Below are 18,744 nucleotides of genomic sequence, written 5' to 3' on the forward strand. Positions count from 1 at the left end.
CTTCCAACTTTAGATTTTTGGGGCCAAGTTTTACCATTTATTAGACTGTCATCAGAGTCCAATGTCCCATAATTATAGATTTTTCTTTGTGGCCACGTTCCTGGTTGAGTTTTCCAAGAGTTCCTTAGATGCATGAAAGAAACACGTACCGTCTGCTAGAGGGTTGTTAGGTTTTCCATCCCTGTTAGTCAAGTCTGTTGATATGATTCTCGCACTGGTCTCCCTTTTGCTTTTTAGAGCGAATTTTTTTTTTAAAATATTTTATTTATTTATTTGACAGACAGATCACAAGTAGGCAGAGAGGCAGGCAGAGAGAGAGGAAGGGAAGCAGGCCCCCTGCTGAGCAGAGAGCCCGATGCGGGGCTCAATCCCAGGACCCTGAGATCATCACCTGAGCCAAAGGCAGCGGCTTAACCCACTGAGCCACCCAGGCGCCCTAGAGCGAATTCTGAAAGAGGTTTTTGAAACTCCAACAACAATTACATTGAAATACATACATATGTAATGTACGTGTGTGTATGTGTGTGTCTCTACACACACGCGTGGGAGTACTCACGCTACCACAGGCTACTGTCTGACAAATATCGAGACCACCCAGTGTTAAGTGTATACGTGAGACCACCAGAGTTTGAATCTGACCCGTTCCAGCAACTTCCTTAGCCTCTCTGTACCTCAACGGTAAAATGCGGATAATACTGATGCGGGTTGCTGTGAGGCTTAGGTTAATCAGTCCCTAAACCACTTAAAACCCTGCCCGAGGACACTGGCTCTAGAAGTTCACTCTTTTCATGACTATTGTATCTTCACAAATTGTCTCTCTTTCTGTTTGGTGCTTTTTCAGATTAAATTCCATCTTGTCTGATAGGAGCATTGTCATTCTTGCTTTGTTGCTGCTGTTTTTAGTTTCTTGGTTGTTTTAGGCTGTCTTCATCAATTTAAATGTTTTTCATACAAGCTGCACGTGTCTCTTAATGAGGGAGTGTAGTCCGCTCACATTCTGACTAACGCCTCATCACGTTCCTTCCGTAGGACTGTGCTACTGTTCACTGTACTTGGTTGTTTCTCTCCCTCCTTATTTTTGGTAGTTTGACCAGACTGCTATTTCCCTTTTTCTGCTTTGCTAATTTAGACGTCAGAGTGTTTGCATTACAAGCAACATTTCCTTTCCTTGAATCCCTATTAAAATAACATTTCTTTTTTTCAAATGTAAAGAAGACATCATTGATCCCCCCCACCCCTGCACCATTAGCCCCTCCTCCCCCACCTCTAGGTTCTGCTGAGACAGGTTAGTATTTTTAGCTTAAGACCTGGGTGGCTCAGTCAATTAAGTGTCTGCCTTGGCTCAGGTCATGATCCAGAGTCCCAGGATTGAGCCCCTCTCGTTGGGCTCCTTGCTCAGTGGGGAGCCTGCTTCTCCCTCTCCCACTGCCTCTTCTCTTTTCTCTCTCTTGCTTGCTCTCTCTCAAACAAATGAATAAAATATTTTTTAAAATAATAAAAAGGGCAAAATCTGGAAAAAGCGTGAGCATGTATTTTTTCCGTGTCCCTCTGGAGCAGTGTCTGACACACTCTTCCAAGGATTATGGAATTTTCCAGGAGCACCTGCTTTCGTTTTGATCAGAGCCCATAAAGTTCGGTCAGAGTAGCTGCTCACTTACAGCAGACTGAGAGCCTTGCATGTGATTCTTTCTGAAATGAAGATGAATTTTGTTCCAGAGAAACACAGATGCTGTCTGATTCACGAAGCAACTTACAAACCAAAGGCACATTTTTATTGCTTGCAGCGCACTTACGAGTTTGTGATTTAACTCAGCAATCGTATTTCGTTACAACTTCTCTCAGTATTTACAAGTATTTCTGCTTGCCTATATTTTTTAAAACTCGGTTTTACCATCCTGCTGGTCCTTGTGTCAATAAGTCAAAAAAAACTTGTGATATGTGTTCACTTAAAAGAATCACGTGCGTGAAATACGTTATGTGTGTGTAGGCGTGTGAAATGTCTATGTCCTTATGGCTCTGACTGTTTTCTGTTCCTCTGCTTATGTTCTTTCTCTCTCTGGCCCCTGAATCTTAGTAGAGAGGTTGGTTTTGTCTCAGGTCCCGGTTTGGGGGTGCTTCCAGTGGCTGGAGCCCTGCATGCGGTGGAGGGTCGGCTGATGCTAAGCAAGCCCTGGGTGCTGGCACAGCATGGGTCAGACCACCAGTCCCCCAAGCAAACCCCAAGTTGCCTGACCACCAGCTGGCCAGAGGGGACTCCCCCGAGTGGGAGGAGCCATGTCCAAACTCAACTTCCCAGGGAACCAGAAGTCCCCACTTCCTTCCTGAGGGGGGTTGTGCATAGATCTCGCTCCCCACAAAGTTCCGAACTGGAACCTCTAGAGGGTCAGACATATTGGCATCCACCCAAACTCTCCCATTGGCAAGGCTGCTCTCACATCTGCCACACAAAGATGGGGAAGGCAGGAAGGGAAGGGTGTTTCTCTGGACAACAACGCCATGATGTCACCAGCTGCTTCTGGTCAAGCCCCTCTGCACGATGCCAGGGGAAGGGCACCATTCGTGTCCCTCTGCATGATGCCAGAGAAAGGGAGCATCTGTGCCCCTCTGCACAATGCCAGGAGACAGGCACCATCCGTGCCCCTCTGCACAATGGCAGGGGACGGGCACCATCCATTCCCCTTTGCACACTGCCAGGGGAAGGCAGTATCTGTGCCCCTCTGCATGATGCCAGGGGAAGGCAGTATCCTGAGAATTCCAGTCCACATCAAGTCCTGCCAATGGTACTGGCCCAAGCTCTTTGCATGACAAAGTGCCCACTAACACCGGCCATCCCAGTCCTATCATTCATTCACCTCACAGATGGTTTAGGATGTATTTCTTAAAAAACCATCTACAAGGGAAATAAATTATATATATATATATATATATATATATATATATATATATATACACAGAGAGATGCAATCATACTTTCAGTCTGTAATAACTAATTTTATTAATTGATCCTATAAACGTGACTGTCTCTAAATCAATGATAATAGGAATTCCTACAGGGTTTTGACATATGTTACCCAGGTGCCTTCCAGAAAGTTAGTAATAATTTCCAGCAGCAGTGTAAGACAGCATCTGCTTCTCTGCGTTTTTGTTGGTTTGTTTTAGCCACTGGAATAGGGAAAGATGCTATCTCATTTTAATGAGATTTTAAGTGTTTCCTTGATTACTACATTTGTCTGGCTTCTCTGGAGACCAGCATGATATACACACACAGAGACTTACTCTTCAGACTTGGCTCGTGTAATTACAGAGGCTGACAAATGTCAAGACCGGCGTCTGGCAGCAGGAGACCCAGGAGAGCCCCGGGGTCCTTCCCGCCTGAAGGCCGGCAGGCTCAAGACCTAGGAAGTGCCAATGTTTCAGTTCAAGTCCAAACGCCGGAAAAAGCCAATGTTTCGGTTCGAAGCATTCAGGCAGGAATTTTAGTTCTGGTCAGTCCTTCCACGGATTGATTGGATGAGGCCCACCACATTAGACAGAGTCTACTGATTTATGAATCTCATCCAGAAAAACTCTCACAGACATCCTCAAAATAATGCTTGACCAAACATCTGGGGACCTGTGGCCCAGTCAAGCGGACACATAAAATTAACATTGCAGTTACTAATGAAATGGAATAAATTTACATAATCTTACTGCCTTTTTGTATTTACATTGCAAATTGCCTAACCATGTTCTTTGCCCATTGGGGCATTTATCTTTCTCTTACTAATTTATAAAAGATCCCTATATAATCGGCATATTAGCCACTGCCTAATGTGTGCTATAGGTATTTTGTTAGCTTCTGATTAAGTTCTGAGTGTGGTTTGGACAAGATGTGCTTGGGCTCTTGTTCCTTGGCAGACACCCCGAGTGCAGCTGTTCCAGGTCACGCTCTGGCTGGGTGCACAAGAATGCGCTCACACGTCCCTGGAGAGGCAGCTGAGCATGCACAGAGCTGTGACGTCTCAAGGGGCCCTAGGAGAGGCAGGAAGGTGCCTGTCCAGGGTGGGTCTCGGCGGCAGACACCCACAGGCAGCATCAAGATTTTGCTCGGTAAGTTTTCTGGTGTCTGCTCTAACCTGGGGAGAATGTAGGTGGGTGTCACCACCTGTTTACGTTGGCTGTGAAAAAACACCTGGCAATGTCAAGAAGATGGAAGGTTCTAGATAGAGAACAGTGAAGACAGACAGTAAGCTACGTGTGTTCCTCACAGTGTGTTAGTGCCTGCTCCTACTTTCAATGATTAAGGTAGAAACAGCAGACACATTTGCAGGGTTTCTCTGTGTCAGACATTGTCCTGAAACCCTCGCCTGTGCTAGCCAATCTGCCTCTTAGAGAAGTCCTTTGAAGTAGGCACCAGTGGCTGCCCTCCCTTTCTCCATTCTGCTTTTTCTCTTTTTTTGGCCAAGAGAACAAAGAGGCCTCATGAGAGCCCAAGAGCTCATTAGTTCGCCCACCAGGTTAAATGCTTGTACATCCGTGGGTGGGGGGCTGTGATCTGTTTCCAGAAAAGCTGGCTTCCCTGTCCAGGCTTGTGTGCATCAGCCTGTGTTACTGGTCACAGAGTTCATTTTCTTAGCGCCATGAAAATACTCAGTATCGTACAGACACCAGGTGGTTTGCATCCTATTGTGATGTATTTATTATCATTTATTTGGAAGGTATCATACTTACCCGCAAGTCCGAAGAACTAAATTTATAAGCAACATTCCAGCCCAATGTTCCGTAATTCATTCTTTCACTGACCACAGCATTGAAAAAACACAAGCTGAACAGAAGTTTTTTCCATGACGGTCCACAGTCAGGTTTTTCAAATATCTGTTCTGTTATCTCTCCATTCCCACCATATCCAAAGGTCTGAAGTAAGTTACTTTTCAGTCCCTGGGGATTTTCCACTGCGATCTTTAAAGGAGAGATGAGCAAAGACAGCAGGTGAGCAGGGCATGGACCGAGGGCATGGCTCAGGGGGTGGGCTAAGAGTGCAACTGCTGGCAAGAGTCAGGGGCCGGGAAAAACTCTTGTGTTACTCTGTTCTCATCTGAAAGTTTCTGTTAAAGGATTATACCAGATTTCCTATTGTTCCAACTCAGATCTTAAAATGAAACATTTAACACTGTCATTAAAAACACTTCTGTTTGCTCTAAGTCTAGCCTTCTGGAGAGTTTGACAGTGAAGAGCTATTGTCAAAACTCTTGGTGGGGCCCTGTGGCCCTGGGACTGTGCAGCCTCCATGGGGCAGCAGATGGGAAGGTGGGGGTGGGGAGTTGCAGGGGGTTGGCAGGTACTGGTGCCCAGGCACAGGAGACGGGGAACCCATGGAGCTGGCAGAACAAGCTCCTCAGCACCGATATTGACAAGAAAAACGATGAACTTGGGGTTCTACCCAATTATTCTACTTGCGTTAACATGCCCTTTGCTTGACTTGCTAACCAGGAGACTTGCTAACTCTGAAACTGTAAAAAGGTTTGAAATGTTCCCTTCCTTGCACATTTTACACATATGCACACACACACACATACCCATACATAAAAACCGTGTGGGTGTGTATATAGGACGCATGGGTGCGCGTGTCCACGAACGGGATGTTTCTGGATCAAGGACTGGAGCTCATGGTGCTCCCCTGCTCTGATCCCCACGAGGCGGCGGGGGAGCCACATGCACCCCGGGTGTGTGTACAGCGGGGCTGAAACTTGGTGCTTCTAGAGAATGGCTTACAGAGCAGCCCCTCCTCCCAGAGACGGAGAGATGTTTGCTCTGGAATGCCAACAGATGCTCTCTGGGGAGAGAGGAGGAGGTTCCTGGGCTTCCACAATGCCTGCCGGGTCAAGAAAAAGGCTCTGAGGATGCAGACACGTGGCTATGCCAAGCGCCCGGTAGAGCAGATGCTCTCTCCCTTCCCAGGCATGTCTGCCTGTCCAGATCCGGCAATGCCGACTGCCTGCCATGCTTTCCGCGGAAGTCCTGACTGCGGACACGAAAACATGGTCACTGAGTCTCCTTCCCTGAGGTCACGGCTGATTCTTTGGAGACTCCTGCTTGTGTCTCCCAAAGTTAAAATCTGCGCAGCCCCATGAGGGACAACAGATGAAGGGGGCGCAGGAGAGGGTCCGGGGCCATGAGAAGAGGAGAGACAGAGAAAATGTTTTCTTGGGGAAGAAAGTTGCTACTATCCGAAGTGAAGCTGTGTTTTGCTCATTTGAGCAGTGGATCTGCTTGAGGTGAAATGTTCCTTCCTGGGAGCTCTAGCTCTGGCCCTCCCTGTCACCCTTCAGTCCTTTGTCCCCAACACCTGCTTTCAACCTGCTTCCTGCCAGAGCCTTTCCAGAAATTACGCTGTGGGATGGTTGAGGGAGCAGAGATAGAAAAAATCTTGAAAGAAGGGTGAGAAAAGGACATAGATCATACGTCTGGTTTATAACTTTTGGGACCAGGAAGCACCCTGGTTCGAGAGAACGTCCGTCAAATTGTGAATCACTTGAAAGCAGGGATCTTGTCTACTGTCTTAGTGTCCTTCCTGGCCCGCTGTGCAGGGCGAGCACGGAGTAGAAGGTCAGCATGCTTGAGTCTGCACTCCCTTCGTAATTTGGATTTATGAATGTAAGATAATTTACACTCTAACAGTGCTCCTCAGTCAACGTCAAATTCTGTTCTACTCAGTCCTTACCTTCAAACTCTTCTGAAGAATTGGAACTGGGAAAGAACTGTCCAATTTTGAGCTTAACCATAGCCTGAACTCAGGGTCTATTGTCACATCTGGGCTATTAAATCTGCAAAATACAGAATTTATAAATATTTTAGTGTAAGAATTAAAAAAAAAAGATTTTATATGAGAGAAAGAGAGAATCTGAGCAGGGGGAGGGGCAGAGGGAGAGGGAGAAGCAGACCCCTGCTGAGCAGGAAGCCAGATTCGGGGCTCTTACCCAGGACCCTGAGATCATGACCTGAGCTGAAGGCAGAGGCTTAACTGACTGAGACACCCAGGTGCCCCAGTGTAAAAAAATTTAAGCCAAACAAACATGTTTTAGGAATCCCAGAATCTGTGTCTGAAGTGACCTAGAGCTCATGGCAATGACCATGTAGAGGCCCTATTAGTCCACCAACGGCCTTTCCTGCTGCACAGGAATTTCCACAAGACCCAGTAATTCCCAGTTTTGGAAAGTGGTTTTTCCATTTATAAACACAAAAGTGATATTAGACACTCATTTCAAAAAACCTTGGAAAAATGACAAATTAAGAACAAAACGAAATATTCCATGGGTCATATCTGAAACTGAACCTGAAAATAAATGATGGTGGTAACAGAGGACATTCCACTGAATAAAGCAAGAATCCGTGACAGATACAAACAAACCAGTGAATAAATGGGGGGAAGGGGACAGCAGCGGGGAGGGAAGCCCCTTCCTTAGGGCCGGACATCATTTGATATATTTAGAGAGAACTGTGGAGTTGGAAAGGCACCATTTGGCAAAAACAGAGTCCCAGTTCAGTCAAACATTCTCAGTGGCTGCTACGACTGGTGGGTGAAAGCTTGAGACGTTTGCCTGCTCGGAAAACCCTACAGGGGCTGATGCCACTTCAGCCAAATGAGCAAAGTCATCACCAGCAGTGGGATAGACGGACATCGTGTGCCTCTCAGTAGGATGTAGCAAGGACGACACGACATCTCTTCGGTGGCATTCCTGCCGCACCGGCCTCGCCATCACAGAACCGAGGGAAAACAGCAGACAAACCCAAACAGATGACATTTCACAAAGGAACCGGCTCGCGCTTTTCGCAAAAATGTCCAAGTTATGAAAGACAAAGACTGAGGAACATTTCTAGAATAAAGAGGATTTAAGAGACCCAACAACTGAATTCCATGAGAAATCCTGAATTAGAACCTGGACCAGAACTTTTTTCTTTTTTTGCAGTATAAGTTATGCTTGGGTCAACAGGCCAGACAGGTTAAGTCCTGAGGGTTGATCAGTAAGCGCGCTCAAGCCTGCAGGGTCAGGAGACAGAAGCTCTGCAATTCACTGTCCGTGATCTGGAGAAAGTTACACATGAACGAGTGAGCAGTAAAGGCAGGCCTGGCTAGTGTTAACTGTGGGGAAGCGGAGGTGATGGGTTTAGGACAATCTTTGTGTTATTCTTGCAACTTTTCTGCACGTCTGAAATTATTTTTGTAAAACATGCAAAAGCTGAAACAGTAAAAGCAAACAAACAAAGAAACCTGGTACAACAAAAAACCCAAATGCAGAATTAAACTGGAAAACAAAAATAATCTAAAATCTCAGTAACTAGGTGTAAGTAAACTTTTTTCCTTTTCTGTCTCTCGTCTCTCTTCTTCAAAGATTTATTTATTTATTTTAAAGAATGAGAGAGAGAATGAGCAGGGGTGTGGGGCAGAGGGAGAGTCTCAAGTCGGGCCCGAGAGGGGGCTCAATGTCATGACCCTGTGATCACAGCCTGAGCCGAAATCATTAATTGGCCGCTCAACAGCTCCCTCTCTTCTTTAAATAAAAATATTATGCTGCACGTGCTGTGGGTAACCTGCTGTTTTTCCTCTTAGCAATATGTTGTGTTAATATTTCCTTAACTCTCAAATGTAAGAAATTCGCTTCACATTTCTCTCTCCCACAGTAGGCTGTTGGGTGATAGTCTTAAACATTTATAGGCTTGATTTGATAAGGAAGTATGAATTGTTCTTAATTGTACTCTGATTATAAAGAATGCTTTTTAAAAAAACACATTGTTAATTACCCTTACGAAGTCTCTGAAGTCCTGTTCTGAAGGATATTCCTCCAGTTTCTTTAGAAAGCTATATCGCTATCTGCCGCTTTTTTTTTTTTTTTAAAGATTTTATTTATTTATTTGACAGTCAGAGACCACAAGTAGGCAGTGAGGCAGGGAGAGAGAGAGAGAGGAGGTAGCAGGCTCCCCACCAAGCAGAGAGCTCGATGCGGGGCTTGATCCCAGGACCTCAGGACCATGACCTGAGCCGAAGGCAGAGGCTTAACCCACTGAGCCACCCAGGTGCCCCGCTATTGGCCATTCTTGTTACTGATACAATGTGTCCGGTCCATAGCCAGTCCCTCAACTCTAGAATGATTCTTGGCAAATAGGCCGGTGTCCTAGAGACAGTTTGTGAATGATCAGTGATTGAAGGACCTGGCGGAAGTGGTGCCGTCTTCCGAAGTTACCACTATTGAAGCCATACAACCAAGAAGAGCAGAAATGCGAAGCTGGAGAGAAAACTCCAGAACACAGCTGGTTCCGACTTTACTAATTTACAGCGTTGCTGGGGTGCCTGGGTGGCTCAGTTGGTTGAGCATCAGCGTCTTGGTTTCCGCCCAGGTTGCGATCTCGGGGTCGTGAGGCTGAGCCCTGCGTGGGAGTCTTTCCCCTCCCTCTCCCTCTTTCTCTGCTCCTCCCGTGGCTCGTGCATGCTCACTCTCAGATAAGTAAATAGAATCTTAAAAAAAAAAAAATGAAACATGGCTAATTCTTCCCTCAAAGTGAGAGCAATCGACGTGCAACTTCTCCCACTGCCAAGAAAAAGGCTGAGCCTCAGAAAGTTTCTGCCTGAGCAGACAAGCCTTGGGCAGAGGCAGCTCGAGAAGGTCAGAGCGAGTATGAACGGAAGGCCATAAAATAAATGACCGCTGGGAGGAGGCGTGTGAGCTACTACATTCTGCTCTTTGGAGTCACGGAGAGTATTAAAACCTATCATTTTGATCCACAGGTCCGGACGGATGTGTGGCTGTGACGGCATCATCTGTGGAGAGGGAGGGTTTGAGGAGATGAAGGACGTGAAGAAGGTGATGGAAAGTGAAACCCAGAGAGGCTTTGTTTCCCCTAAAAAAAACTGAGGTATTTCTTAGTGCACTTCTAAAGATCCTGGAGAAAAGAGAACCTGCAGAAGAAAGCTCAGCTTCCGGAGTGGCCCGGCACATTACTTTACCTTCGCTTAATGTGACCGTTCCATCTCACCTCAATTAACTTCTGATCGTTAATTGGATCCCTTACAAATAATGTAAAGCTCTTACGAGTCGATGATAGTGCACAGCCTTGGCATAAACGATGCTGCGAGGTGACAGTTCTGCAGGAAGACCCACTGTGCGGATCTGGGGAGCGACTTCATGATGATCTCCTCTGCCTTTGCAGCCTGGCCACGGCCCAGGGAGATAATGGTCATGTGGCTTTTTCCTCCTTTTAACTCTCGTGCAAATTTCAGGACAGTGTTGGTGAGGTCAGTCCCTGCACAGCAACATAGAAATGTATACACAATTATAACCTCATTTTATTCCCTCTTGAAAACATACTGATTGATTGATTGAATGTGTGTGGAGCCCAATGCAGGGCTTGAACCCACAATCCTGGTATTAAGAACTGAGCTGAAATGAAGATCGAGATTTGTTAACTGGTTTAAAACTTCCTTTCTTCCATTGTATTGTTTAGAGAGTGGATGTGAGGGCTGGAGCCCTGGCAGCCATTCTGGGCCATCTGTTTAGGAAATGGACAGCAGCTACAATGAGTGTGTCAGGTCCAGAGAAGCCACTTTACATAAAAGGTTACAGAGGAGGAAGCCTTTACATGGATGCACTTTCAGAAGTTTTACTGTCCAATAGAACCAAAGTTTGAATATGGTGAATTCTAAAGACATATTTGATTTAGAGATGACAAAGAACAGAAGATAACAAAATATTTTGCTTAGGGTCTGTGGGACAAAGACAAGGGAAAAGCATTTGGAGTTTTGAGTGACACGAGGCCTGGGCTGGCCAGGGTCACCTTCTGATGGTGGGCTATATATATATATATGTTTTCAGGAGCCAACAGATTAAAACAGTTAATAAATACAAGGGCCATCCCAACTTTCAGATCAATAATACGTGTTTAAGAGATATTTTTTGCACAGAAAATTAGCATGGATAAGTTTTTCCATGGCTATGAATCTGGAAAATGTTATTCTTCTTTGTTCTTTCACATTTTCAGAAATGTTTAGTCTTAATATTATTTGAAGTTTTAATCAGTGCCTTTCCCAAAATATTTTACTAAGAATGGGAAAATATTTTAAACATAAAAATACCTGACACAAAACCTTTTTGTCTATACCTTTCGCTGAGCATGGAGCAGGCATCTTACCATGGGAGTGAATAAGGATCAGCGGAGTTCTGGCGTTGGATTCCTTATACGACTCTTTCAAATTAATTCCGGTTCTGGGAACATATTCATTTCCCATTTGTTCAGTTATAAACATTTTCACTGAATTCTTTAAATGTTCTGGTTGAAGAATTTTTATCTAAACAAGAAAGCACGGCCGAGAAGGTAAATTAAAAACCACGCAAGGAATGGCCCCTGTGGTAAACAGAACAAAGCAAGAAGCATTCATTATCCACGTGGTCGGGGTTTTATGCTGCTGGTGTTGGGCACGCATCATGGAGGGTGTCAGTATGCGGCGGGGAAGCCGCCATCTCGGCTTCTGGTCCCTCCTGGGAGCCAGGGCCACCCCGTGCCACTGTCCCTATCATACTCTGACAGAGCTCTTGCCTTGGATGTAAATATCCCTGGTATGGTCCCTGATTCTGTCTGTAAAGACAGACCTTCCCATGGGCTTGTTCCTGCTTTGCTGGATGTGTCTGGAGCAGAATGGAAATCAGGACGGCACAACCAGAAGGTAACCCACTCCTCCAGGAGTGACACGGAGATAAAGAGTGCTGCGGATGGAGTGCATATCCAGAAAGAACCCTAGGGCTGAACGATTCTGGAAACCGTGTACATGTGGTAAGTAGAGGTTCAGGGTCCCCTGGAAGAAATCACTGCAAATCTTGGAGGAAAGACCTTTTCCCTGAAAACTGTTTCATACAAATGACTTACGTGCTATTTATGAAATGACCGTGCATTCTGTCCTCAGCCTGAGAGGCACCATCATCTGGGGCAAGACTGACGCGGCGTGTGGATCTGTGTGGACGCCCGACGATGAACCGTGGGGAACTGCCCCTTTTACAGTTGTAAACTGCCAAGCGCTGGCAGTTGCACTGTTCAATGTAAGATAAATGATCACTATGTCAAATTCTGCTCCTTTCTGTTATTCCTTGAAAAATGAACCTTAATTTTATTCGACTTAAATGCAGCAGGTCTTTATTTTTAGATGAAAACTGGCAGCACACAAAGCATGTGGGGTCTGAGAGCAGAGCTCGTCCAGCGTGTCCACTCATTGGAAGGGCTAGCCTCAGCGGAGGGCACCGGATGGTCGGGGTGGTCCCGGCCGTCACCAGCACGCTGCTGCTCCTCCCTTACTTCTCTGATGTGAAGCCCTGCGGAGTGGGAGAGCAAGCAAGACCGGCAGAAATGGCGTTGTGCTGAACTCAGTTCTGCTGGCTCCTTTTGAGCAGTTATGGATAGTTCTGGAAATTTTCCTCATGTCCCCTCCCCTTACCCCAGGCTTTGCCATCTTTCCCGCAGAGCTGTCGCGATGGGGAGCAGTGCGTGGACTGGTCCTTGTCCTCATGGAGCTCTGTGATATCATCCTGGCCCAGGTGGAGCCTTCTTTCTGATACACTGTAACTGAATCTCTCCTGTGGCAATCTCAATTTCTGACTCTTACAGGCCAGACCCTGTTGCAAATATTCTAACTCAGTTTCTTTGTAGGTGCGTTTGACCCTTTATCAGACGAAGTCTTCTGACTAGAATCATCTGGAGCTTATTGGGGAAAGGTAAGGTAGCACATTAGCTTTAAAAAGTTAATCTTGCTGTCAGCATAATACACACTGGCTCCATAAAATTCAAGTAATACAAAGAGCTAGAGATTGGAAAATCGAGATCCTGTTTTCTGGAAAGCCACTACTACCTTGCGCACATTGGGGAGTATCGTGCCGTCTCCTCTCCTGTTTTCTTGGCTTGGGTTGTGCTGCACAGACTCTGCGGTGTGTACAGCATTTGTCAGCTAATGCAGCTGAAACATACGTTCATGTCACGACGGGGTCCATAGTCTGCAGGCAGAGTGGGGGTAGCAGTCTGTCTAGATGGCCAGGTGGGTAACATGAATTAGAGAAGCAGATTGGACAGAATGAAAACAATTCTTCTCACGAGGAAAACAGAGCTGGAACCATGGGGCTTGCTGGCAGCTAACGGTCACCATCCCTGTGAGGAAGTGCCAGCAGTGATGGACAACCGTGGCCCATGAGCATGGAGCACAACCATGGCCCAAGACCATGGCATATGACTGTGGTACACGACCGTCGTGCATGACCGTGGCCCACATCCAAGGCACAGCGGTCCTCAGGGCAGACACCGTCAGCTCCAACTGTTGCCTCTGCCTACAGACCCGCCCAGCATTGGCCCAACTTTTACTTTATCAATAAAAGCTGGAAATAGGGATTTTTTGGGTGAAATCTCTCAATTTGCACATTTCGGCTCAAAGGAAAAAAACAACACAAACCAAACTTGTACACCCATGTTCACAGCGGCAGTATTCATGACAGCCCAGGTGGAGTGGCCAGTGTGCACGGGCAGACAATGGATAAAGGAGATGTGGTGCTTCCACAGCCTTGAGCAGGAAGGAGACTCTGACGCCTGCTACCACACGGATGGGCTCTGAACACCTGTGCAGAGTGAACGCAGCCAGACACGGAAAGGTCTGGCTTCCAGATCTTTTCCCAGTGGGCTGGAATCGGCCACTGGCCCCAGAAAGTAGGGCGGTACCTGCCAGCGTCTAGCGGGAGGAAGGAGTGGGGAGTTACCAGTTCGCAGGTACAGAGCTTCTGTCTGGGAGGGTAAGAAAGTTCTGGAAAGAGAGAGGGTGGTTGCACGACACTGGGAATGTACTTCATGCCACTCCATCTCTCACTCAGAATTAACAGAGGTTACTACGATTAAGTGAAATTATTTCTATTTTGCCACAGTAAAACAAACAGAAGACAGCTCACTTAAGATGGAAGTGTGCACAGAGTTTTAAAATCGTGTGTGCTGTCTTCGTTCTCTTTACTCGAAGACTCTGAAGTCTCGTAAGACAGGTCTGCAGAGATTCGAGCCCATTTGTCTGCGGATAGATTACACTTAAATCATTCCAGAAAACAAAACAAAGTGAGGTGTCTGTGAGCCAGATGCGATTTCGGAGGGCAGTCTTTCTCTGGAGTGAATTTTAAAGTGTTACAAAAATAATATGTAGGGCAGAAATCGAAGGGTGGCCGGCTGTCCAGGCTGGTGTTCGTGTGAAGTCAGGGCCGACAGGGGCTTCTCCCTCTCTAAACCAGACGGCAGATGCAGAAATGGAAGATTTTCAGGTGATGAGGGTAAATCCAGGACGGTCTCCCTGAGGGAAGTAGTGTGCCTGCTGGGAACCTCCTGGCTTTACAAACGCTCCTGGCTTCAATCCTGGCTCTGCCAGCAGTCTTCTCTCTCTCTCTCTCTTTTTTTTTTTTTTTAAAGTTTGATTTATTTATTTGAGAGATTGAGCATGCATAAGCGGGGGTGGGGAGCAGCCGAGGGAGAAGCAGGCTCCTTGAGAAGCAAGGAGCTGGATGCAGGACTTGATCCCAGGACCCTGGGACCGTGACCTGAGCCAAAGAGACGCTTAACCAACTGAGCCACCCAGGCATCAGAGCCATCAGGCAATTCTAAGCCTTGGCCCCCTAATTCTGTGAAGTGGGAAAATAATCAGAGGTTCCCCCAAGATTATTGTGGGGATTACATGAAACAATGTCTGTGAAATGCTTAGCACGAGCTAGGCGTTAGATGTTTTAAGGAGCTCCTGAATGACACCCGTTTGCATCCCCAGCTCCCTAACACCTCTCCGGGAGCCCCCCTCCCCAACCCTGCTATTGTGAAGCAGGAACAGTCAGGTAAAATGTCACCTTTATTAACGGTGGGGGTGATGGATGTGCTTCCTGATAGGGGCCCTTGTAGGCCAGGTCTGTGCCTGCACGGCTGACAGTGGGAGAGCAGAGGGGGGGTTGGAGGCTGTCTGAAGAGACAGGCGAAGGCCCTGGGCCACCATTCTCCTTCATCCCTCACAGTTACCCACTTTCCAAGTCCTCCTCCTCTGGGGGGGCGGGCAGAGGGCGGGGTCAGAGCGGGGCCAGGAGTGCCACCTGACTGGAGTGTGAGTGCTTCCCTTCAACACGAATATTGTTTAAGTTACTGTTTAATTTAATAACATTATAATTAATAATATTGTTTAATACTGCTTAAGTTAATAACTTAAACTGTTGTTTAAGTTAATAACAGTTTAAGATACTTACTGATAAAGGTCTTAAAACATATAGAATATCACTGTTTTCTCACAGCACATCTTACCAAAATAAGTCTCTGAAACGGAGTGAGTTTCTCCCAGGGGAAATTCACAGGACTGCATGTTTCTTCATTTTCATCCAGAAGTTCAGCTAGATATAGTTCAGAGAAAGAAAGGGAGATGAACAATCAAGTGCCTTGAATCACTGAAAGACAGCATAATGAACATTCTCCTTTAAAACTGTAGTTTGTTTTCAAAACATACCTTATTTCTTACTTTTTAAAAGAATTTATTTACTTTAGAGAGAGAGAAGGTACACGCACAGGCAGGTTGGGGGGCAGAGGGAGAATCCCAAACAGACTCCCCACTGAGCTCCCGGAGTGGGGCTTTGACCCCACGATCCTGAGATCACGACCTGAGCCGAAAGAGTCGGACTCTCAGCTGACAGGAGGAGCAGAGGCAGGCCGACACTTGACAGCCTGCTCCTGCACATGTGAGGTCTTCCCAGCGAATATAAGCTAATAACTCCAGAGGTTAGAAAGTTCTTGTCATAATCTACTTATAAAAACATGGTAAATGAGAATCAGATGGAAATGCATCAAGACTCTCAAAGAACTGAGCATCACACAGACCTGTGTTTCCAATACTGCCCCTCTTACGTGTATAATGCCAAGTCTCCTCACGGACCTGTTGTTTCTGCCTTTTACCATCTCCATGTATTTTCCCCATGTCTAACTTTAAACAAGGTGGATTACAGAAATAGCTTTTTTGAAAAGGACTAAAATAGGTTTGTTGATCTTTAAAAAAAGTCCACGATACACGAAAATCTAGTTCCAAATTGATAAATCAAATTTTTATCCCCCCCAAATAAAAAGATCTTCACGTTACAAAATAATGACCTAGAGAGAAAACTCTAGGGGAGGAGGAGAACTTCTTAGTCAGAACTGGAAATCGGGAAGCTATAAAAGAAAGAAAATAGATATAATTGGCCATACAGACATTTCCCCATTGCCTGGCAGGAGCAGTATAAACGAATCCCAAAAGCACTGGCTGATTTTTAAAAATACTTGATTGAACACACTGGCATCTTTAACAAAGCAAAATGTTAATTATCTGTTACACCAATAGGGTTCTTACAGAAGGCCACAAAAGAATGAATAATTCAGGGCGGCTGGGTGGCTCAGTTGGTTAAGCGACCATGTTTGGCTCTGGTCATGATCCCAGAGTCCCGGGATCAAGTTCCGCATCGGGCTCCTGGCTCCACGGGGAGTCTGCTTCTCCCTCTGACCTTCTCCTCTCTCATGCTCTCTCTCACTCTTTCTCCCAAATAAATAAATAAAATCTTTAAGAAAAAAAGGAATGAATAATTTAGTAGAAAAACGCACTGAGTACATGAATAATTAAGTCCAAATGGTCTACAAACATCTGAAAATGTACTTAAAACGTGGTGCTAACTAAAGAGTAGTGGTCCAAACTAAAGAGTAGCGTTTTCAGGTTGGCAAGAGTTCAGAGAACACCAAGCCCCTGCTGGAACAGGAGCAGTCATGTACTGTGCCCGGCACTGGGAACTGTCCGGCACTTCCGGGAGGAGCAGGCTGGCAGCAAGTGTTAATGCGAACATTGGGAGCTTCTGACCCAGAGGTTACATTTCTGGCTGCTCAGCCCGGAGACATGCTGTTCCTGCAAAACTTGATCCTTCCCATCTTTCTGAGATGGCAGCAGGGGCGACAGGACAGGGGAGGGAGACAGCAGGAGGCAGGGGGGGTGGGGGTGGGGATGGCGGGCAGGGCGCTCACTGGGAAGATCCAGGAAGAGTGTGGCAGAACAGCAAGCCATGTGAAGTGACTCTCGGTCCCCAGGTGATTTTTGGAGCCCCCCAGCCCCCCATCACGTGGGTTGCCTGCGCGCTGGTGCGGGATGAAGCCACAGTGCGGGTCCCCGGTGGTCGTCTGGCCAGGCCGGGGGAACCTTGCTCACAGCACAGCTGCGCTGCTAACACACTGAGCCCCGCGTGCAAGCCGACCGTCCGCGTGCACATGTGCAGGACTCGGGTAGGCTGAAGAAGACACGAATGCTTTCTTACTTTCCTTCGGTGATTTCTCACTCTCCTCCACCGACGCATTTTCTGGAGAGAAAGGGATGGTCATCAGGCTGTACGCAGCCTTACTGGCTCTGAAAGCATCCCACTGGGGCACGTTGGACAGAAGGGACTTGCACAGGAGAGCGAAGGGCTCTAGCTCACTGCCGACATACTGGCACTGTCTCCACTGGGATTCCGAGAGCCACTGCAGGTGCCCATCCCTGCAGGCGTCATACATGCCTACCAGAGAAGGGAGAGGACCACGGTAAAAGAGACGATTGCCTTTGCATTTGAGTTACTCGTTAAAGGTAGTTAAATAAATACCCGTTGTGGAGGAAAACCCGTTTTACATAAAAATTACAAGTATTTCATTGTGGTAAAAACACGTCAACATCTACCTTCTGAGCAATTTGTTTGTGTTCATCAGTGTTAAGTACCTTCATGTTGTTGTGAAACAGATCTCCAGAACTTTCCCTGTGATTCTGAAACTCAGCCCCATTCAACAGCCCTCCCCAGCTCCTGGACACCAATCTCTGTCTTACTCTCAGTCTCTATGACTTCAACTACTTTGGATGCCTCAGGTAAGTGGGAGCAAGAGTCTCTTGTCTTTTTGTGACTGGCTGCTTTCCCTCGGCCTCACGTCCTCAAGCATCATCCATGCTGTCGCAGGCGCGGGCGTTCCTCCCCTGACGGGCAGCACGATAATACTCCCTTGTAACTACCCACCACCTCGTGCTGATCCACTCCCCCGCTGATGGACACGAGGGCTGCTTCCACCTGCTGGCAACGTGAACAGAGCTGCTGGGGACACGAGTATGCAAATTGCAATCGGAGACCCTACTTTCGCTTCCTTTGGCTGTATAAGCAGTGTGCTATTAGATCACATGCTAGTTTTATCTTTAATTTTTTGAGTAGGTTTCATACTGTTCTCCAGAAGAGCTGTATCAGTTCGCTTTCCCACCAATAGTGCACGAGGGCTCCGATGTCTGCACCTTCGCCAGCACTTTATTTTTCTGTTTTGTTGCTGTTTACAGTAGCCATCCTAATGGGTGTGGGATGACATTTCCTTGTGGTCTTTTGATTTGCATTTCCTGATGAGTAAGGATACTCACCGTCTTTTCATGGGCTTGTTGGCCATCTGTAGATCATCTTTAGAGGAATGTCTATTCAGGTCCTTGGCCCATATTAAAATTGAGTTGATTCTTTTTTTTTTTAAAGATTTTATTTATTTATTTAACAGAGAGAGAGCACAAGCAGGGGGACAGGCAGATGGAGAGGGAGAAGCAGGCTCCCTCCCCCTGCAGAGCAGGGGAAGCCCCATATGGGACTCGATCCCAGGACTCTGGGATCATGACCTCGCCAAAGGCAGTGGCTTAACCAACTGAGCCACCCAGGTACCCCAGGTTATTTGATTCTT

General features: G+C 46.7%; 1 protein-coding gene across 9 annotated transcripts in view; it reads right to left on the bottom strand.

The window, feature by feature from the left end:
* DNAH14 (dynein axonemal heavy chain 14) overlaps positions 1-18,744 on the bottom strand; it is a 348,451-nt gene that overhangs the window by 30,182 nt on the left and 299,525 nt on the right. For 8 of the 9 annotated variants that reach the window (XM_082704492.1, XM_082704488.1, XM_082704490.1 and 5 more), the window contains 6 exons: positions 17,331-17,567; positions 15,313-15,398; positions 11,161-11,317; positions 10,065-10,275; positions 6,701-6,803; positions 4,711-4,938 (listed from right to left, as the gene is read on the bottom strand). In XM_082704492.1, the coding sequence (XP_082560618.1) occupies positions 4,711-4,938; positions 6,701-6,803; positions 10,065-10,275; positions 11,161-11,317; positions 15,313-15,398; positions 17,331-17,567 (1,022 nt within the window). The remainder of the gene's footprint in view (positions 1-4,710; positions 4,939-6,700; positions 6,804-10,064; positions 10,276-11,160; positions 11,318-15,312; positions 15,399-17,330; positions 17,568-18,744) is intronic. The other variant, XM_082704493.1, reaches the window with a different exon arrangement.

The sequence above is a fragment of the Mustela nivalis genome (genome assembly GCF_964662115.1).
Source record: "Mustela nivalis genome assembly, chromosome: 16".
In the NCBI taxonomy this organism is placed as follows: domain Eukaryota; kingdom Metazoa; phylum Chordata; class Mammalia; order Carnivora; family Mustelidae; genus Mustela; species Mustela nivalis.